General features: G+C 32.3%; 1 protein-coding gene across 1 annotated transcript; it reads right to left on the bottom strand.

Annotated features, from left to right (window-relative positions):
* Window positions 1-1310: 1310 nt before the first annotated feature.
* On the bottom strand, window positions 1311-2555 carry LOC107766604 (uncharacterized). Its single transcript, XM_016585416.1, has 2 exons — window positions 2343-2555; window positions 1311-1772 (listed from the first exon to the last, which is right to left on the bottom strand). The coding sequence occupies exons 1-2, from the start codon at window positions 2553-2555 to the stop codon at window positions 1311-1313; spliced, it is 675 nt and encodes a 224-aa protein (XP_016440902.1).
* Window positions 2556-6386: the final 3831 nt, after the last annotated feature.

Below are 6386 nucleotides of genomic sequence, written 5' to 3'. Positions count from 1 at the left end.
AAGCAGTTCGTGTGTGATTCAAGTTTGCAAACTTGAAGCTACATGAACCATATTGAAGAACCAGCTCCATAAAGAGTTTTATGTGTCTTTCTTTATTTCTAGTTCAATTGTTGTAGGTGTTTTCATATTGTACCTTTCAGCTTTATCTAGAAGCAATTGTAATAGGTACTTTGAATATTCAACTTAGAGTTAACTTGAAGTTGTCGCAACAGTTAGAGGCTGGTTGCTACAACGAGATTAGAGGTAATTCTTAGGTTTACAAAAAGTTTTGCAAATGCTGTTTTGGCTCAGTGATTTAGTGAAGTGTTGGAGAAAATCCTACTTAGTAGTAGGTCGTGATTTTTTCACCTTTTGAGCCGGGTGTTTTTCACATAAAAATACTTGTGTTCTGTACTTTCTATATTTATTATTCTGCAACAGTAGTAGAAGGAACACATAGAAAATCAGGTCCTTCCATAATCAGTTTAAGTGAAAAATTAGTCACCACATAAATCACCCCCTCTTGTATGGTATTGAAGTATAAAACATCTAACATGAAATATTTCAAAGGTTCAATGACAAGGCGACATGATTAGGACTCTTTGGAAGTGCCATATAATAAGATTGATTTATCCTTATAATTTATTTTAAGTTTTAATCATCAACTTATATTTGTGAGCTCTTTCACTACTAAATAAATTATCATATTTGTCAAATTAGATAATGAAAATAACGAAAGGACATCATGCTTGTCAATGCATGCAAACATTAATAGCTTTCTGCATGATGATATGGACAAAGCTATTAGATCCACACTATTTGCTAAGGAATTTCGAAGCTCAGAGGCGTATCCAGGATTTTAAGAAAATGAGTACACCATTATCTTTAAGATAAATATTTGGTTTGATTTTATAAAATTTATGGTGATAACAAGTTGAGAAGCAAACTATATTAATAATATATTCACAAAAATATCATTCACTTTACAATTTTCCTCAACGAGTTTTCATACTTTGAAAACGGTCAATAATAGTATCATTACTTACAGTTTTAAATATCTTATGCTCTATATAGCAAACTAAACAATCATTTAGAAAATCATCATCCATCTTATTGCGTAGATCATTTTTTATGTACTTCATTGATGAGAATGCTCTTTTCACGTTTGCGGTAGCAACATGTATAAGTAAAGTCAACTTCACAAGCAAATAAATAAATGACCAAGTAAGATCTAGTTTTGTCTCTATCATAACTCTAGCAAAATCCTTAATTTCCTTCAGGTTAAGAAATCTGTTATCACACTTTTGAGCATAGACAATGAAACTATCAAGTTAGAAACCAATTTCTCGAAGCTTGTTATCACCAAATTCACTTGGACAATACTCTGCCAACTTCATTATTCTGTCCTTATCAAAATTAGCAAATGAATCAACCAGACTCAAACTGGACATACCAAGTAGTAAGTCAGTAGTCACAACATCAAAACGATCATTAAGCTCTTGAAATTCCAAATCAATAATCGTATAAAACACTTCCACACGAAAGTGATGTAAATATGAAACTTTGGACCTCTTACGCTTCGACTTTCCTATAGTATAGTCTTCATTCATTTTGGGAATTAAAATATCATGCTTACTATAAAATGAGCATACCTCATCCAACAAAGAGTTCCATTCAATTTCTCTCGTCATTTGCAATCTTTTCTTTGCAAGGTCAAGCATTCCCATAACATTAACAATATCTTGATCTTTCTTTTGTAAAGCTTTGTTCAATTCATTTGTAAATAACAACACCTTAAACATCAAGTGCAATATAAAAACAAATCCAAATTCTTGAATTTGGCTCAAACAATTTTCCGCTGCAAATCTATCAAGATGATATGGACAGTCACGCTTCATATCCACGAAATGGAAATACCGAAATTAAAAGAAACCTTTCCACATCAATTGAGGCATTTAAGTGCATCCGGTAATCACTTTTACTTTTTCACTTTGCTTATCAAAAGAAGATTGAATCGATTGATGTTGATTTTTCAAATCTAGCATCCTATTGAAGCATTTATGATGAATACTGTTTACTTCACCAACATGTGCTTTAAATTTTTCCACAACTTTGTTCCAACCCCTAAAACCATCTTTTGTAAGTACATCCCCTGCATTTCCGTGGCTTTAAAGTTCATTCTTGAACAAATTACAACACAAACAAAATGCCGCATCTCCTTTTATGCTATACTCCAACCATTAAGAATATGGTCCCCTAAACTAAGTGGGACTAAATTGGCGCATTTTACTCCCAATATTAGTTTTAGGAAAGGCATGACCAATCGGTTGACAAGGCCCTTTGTTTATATAATATCCCCTCACTTCATCTCGAATATTAGGACTATAATCCGAAATTGGCATTCTTTCTTTGGGATCTGGTTCAAAAAATTTCAAATCAAGCACTTTATCCACATTTGAAAGTAGAGAAGGATTTCTCTCCCTTTGAACTTCCAGAGCGATTTGTAAACTCATAGACGACCAACTATCACTAGAACTTGGTTCACCATTTTTCGGCTTGGTGAGAAATCTATCCATTTTAATCTTATGGATCGTTCCTACAAAATTAAATATTCATACTTCTATTTAATCTATCTTAATTCAAATAAATTGTTAACTTCAAATCAATCATATTAAAGCATGTCCATCAACAAATGAAGAAGTTATTGCACAAAAATTAAGCATCAATTAAATATATTGTTTGGTTTGAAAACTTAATTTGTTTTGACTAAATTTAAACGAAGAAGTGTTATTATAGATATACAAAACAATATATGCAGTTTCTTGTTTAAATTAATATGACACATTTATGCTTATTTAATCTAGAGACTGGAGAGTGAATTAAAATACAGATCAAGGAGAGAGATAAGTTACATACCTGAGAATTTTAAAGGAGCGTGGAGAAGAAATTGCTGCTTTTTCAGTTTCTTGAATAATCCAGTCACATAGAGCTGATACAGAGAGAGAGAGAGAGATAGAGAGAGAGAGAAAGAAAGAGAGAGAGAGAGGGAGACATATAGTATAGTTTGGTTTTAGGTATTTGATTGTATACCCAAATTGCCCCCTAAAAAGCGTGGGCCATGTTTTTGGCCAAAGGGACTTTCCCCTAAAAAAACGTGGGCTATGTTTTTGGCCAAAAGGAACTTTAAAAAAAAACTTAATTAAAAGAAGATTAAGGGACAAGGAATCGAACCCTTGATCTAGTGGCCATAGGGGCACTAACTTACCAATACACCAAGGTAGTCAATTGAGCATGGTGGTCACCAATATGTTTATATAGATAATTTTAAAATTGGTGCTATTTATACATAGCCTAGGGAGGGGAGCATAAGTGCATGTACCCCACCCCCTCCACATAAATCCGCTTCTGTCGAAGGTGCTACTATATAATAAGACCTATCATTCTCTACTAGTATGTATAGGCAGGATTATGCATCCATGATCCTAATATCAAGTAATTGGAGGAGTGTTATGTTTTTTTAGTTGATATTGTAAATAAAATCATAAATTTTATGGTGAAAAAGTAAATCAAAAGTTCTCGATCTTACAAGTGACACAATGAGAATCTCCCACACAATAGATGTACGTTCGATTCTCACTGTTCTCCTTTCATCACTTACAATCCTGATAATACAAAACTAAAAACCAAATGTCTCGGGTTCAACTTGTTCTTTTTAGAGAAACTTTCAGAAACCACTATGTTTTAGTGGTTATTAGCTAGTTGTAGCTATCATTTACTATATTACTTCCTATAGCTATGTTTTCAGATTTTTTAGAGTGTATTCGATGTATTCAAGCTATTGTATTCATGAATACAGTAACATTTCTAGGCGTGCATGAAACAGGGAATTACAGCTAGACAGATTTTTGTATTCGACTGTATTTATGGCGTGAAACATGAGATTACAGCTGGACAGATTATTGTAGTCGACTGTATTCACGACGTGAAACAGGGGATTACACTGTTTTAAACGGAAAGTGAATCAATTAACATAATAGACTCCTAATATAACTCAGTAAACTCAATTATAACACACAAATTTGTATTTTCATTTATAAAAAGGATTCTCAACCGAAAAACACCCCAAAAATATAGCAATCTTCAGAGAAATTATATAATACATCTGAATACATAAATTATATTAATTAAAAAAAACATATGAACACATTCATGGAATATAGAGAGATAGTGAATACAATGAAATACATAGAATACAACGGGATATATTGAAATACAATGAAAAAAGACAATGAATACAATGAAATACATAGAATACAACGAGATACACTGAAAATACAAAAAAAAGGACAATGAATACAATGAAATAAAGCGAGATACATTGAAATACAATAAAAAAGGTAACTGACTCTTCAAGTTCCTCAGCCCCAAATTTCGTTCCCAATCTACCGATATCCAGGCCGCTGCCATGTGGGGCGTCCTCGCCGATTAAATGAAGACAGTTGTTGGAGAAGCTTATGTAATCTTTGTAAATTTGCAACCAAGGAACCAGAGACTCAAAATTATCTAATCTTTAAGTCTGAAATAAATTCTTTTAGGCAAAGAAGCAAATGGCCTAAAACAACATGTTTATAAGATAGAAAAACGGCAGATCCAGAAATGGGTTCGCGGTTCAGTAGTGCCAATGTTTGGGGTTGAAACCCGTATCTATGCGCAAAAAAAAAGAATGCTAGGGTTTCTAAAAGCAGGGGAGAAAAAAATCGGGGGAAAAAGAGAAGAAAGAGGAAAGAGAAATGAGGAGAGAGGAAGAGAGAGGGAGAAAAAAATAATACACAGCGTATTTAATGGCTTAAAGGTAGGAAGTGACCATAAATAGATATTTTGCTATAAAAATTAAAAGGTAGCTATAGGAGATATTTTTTTATAAGGGTATTTATTTATAATAAATAATGTATCAACCTTTGCTATAGGAGTAAAAATTGAAATTTTTTATAAAGCACTATCTTTTAGTAGTAATTAGCCATTTTTAGATACCATTTGCTATATTACGGATTATAGATACCTTTTATGTAGTTATAAGATGTATTTGATGTATCTAAGCTATTGTATTCATGAATACAATAACAAAAATATGCGTGAATCAGGGAAGTCCAACTAACCAATTGTTGTATTCGAGTGTATTTGACTGTATTCATGGAGTGAAACATGGGATTACAGCTCGACAGATTATTGTATTCGACTGTATTCACGGCGTGAAATAGGGGATTACACTATTTTTAAAATGGAAAGTGAATCAATTAACATAAGAGACTCCTCATATAACTCAACAAACTCAATTATAACACACAAATTTTGCATTTTCAGTTATAAAAAAGATTCTCAACCGAAAAATACCCCCAAAACATAGCAATCTTTAGAGAAATTATATAATATATCTGAATACATAAATTATATTAATTAAAAAAAACTTATGAATATATTCATGGCATATAGCGAGACAGTGAATACAATGAAATACATAGAATACAACGGGATACATTGAAATACAACGAGAAAAAAGATAATGAATAGAATAAAATACATAGAATACAACGAGACACGTTGAATTACAATGAAAAAAAAGACAATGAATACAATGAAATACATGAAAATACATTAAAATATATTAACAGAAAATCAAGTTGCTCAGCCCCAAACTCCATCGTCTTTGTTCAAGAACAAACCAACCGGATTATATGTCGGCGGCTGCTGTTCAAGAATCAGTTTAATGTCGGCGGCTGCCGTTATTGGTGAGAATCTTGAACATAGCAATCTTCAAGAATAATTTTTTTTTTGAATATTCGAAGATTCCCAAAACAAAGTTCTGAATGCTGAAAGTGCTCAGATTGCAAACAGTCTTGCTTTTTCCGTGTTGGTTTGTTTATGGAAAACATGTACAATTGTGGTATTTAGTTTTATGGAAGACGAAACAATTGTTCTCTGGCAAACAAACTACAATTTTTCTCTGAGAAAGGTTCGTGGGTTTGTTGTGTTCTTTGCACAAATCCGATGGAAGGAGGAAGAGATCGGAAATTTTAATGGGATGGAGGAAGAGAATGAGATGTATCAAACTAGAGAAAGAAAGAAAATAGTGTAACTGATTAACGTATTTAGTGGCTTAGGGCTAAGAGGTAACCAAAATTAAATATTTTGCTATAAACCTTAAAAGATATCTATAGAATATAACTTTTTTAAATGATATTTATTTAAAATAAATAAGGTGTTAACCTTTGCTATAGGAGGTAAAAATTTACTTCTTTTTAAAGCCCATAGTTTCTAAATGGGCCAAATAGAAAGCAAAAAAACTTATGGGCCCAGCCCAACAAAATTGAAACACCCTACATTTTTTTCCATCATATATGGAGATTAAG

The sequence above is a fragment of the Nicotiana tabacum genome, chromosome 7 (assembly GCF_000715075.1).
Source record: "Nicotiana tabacum cultivar K326 chromosome 7, ASM71507v2, whole genome shotgun sequence".
Lineage (NCBI taxonomy): Eukaryota > Viridiplantae > Streptophyta > Magnoliopsida > Solanales > Solanaceae > Nicotiana > Nicotiana tabacum.
This window is presented reverse-complemented; position numbering and strand designations above follow the sequence as displayed.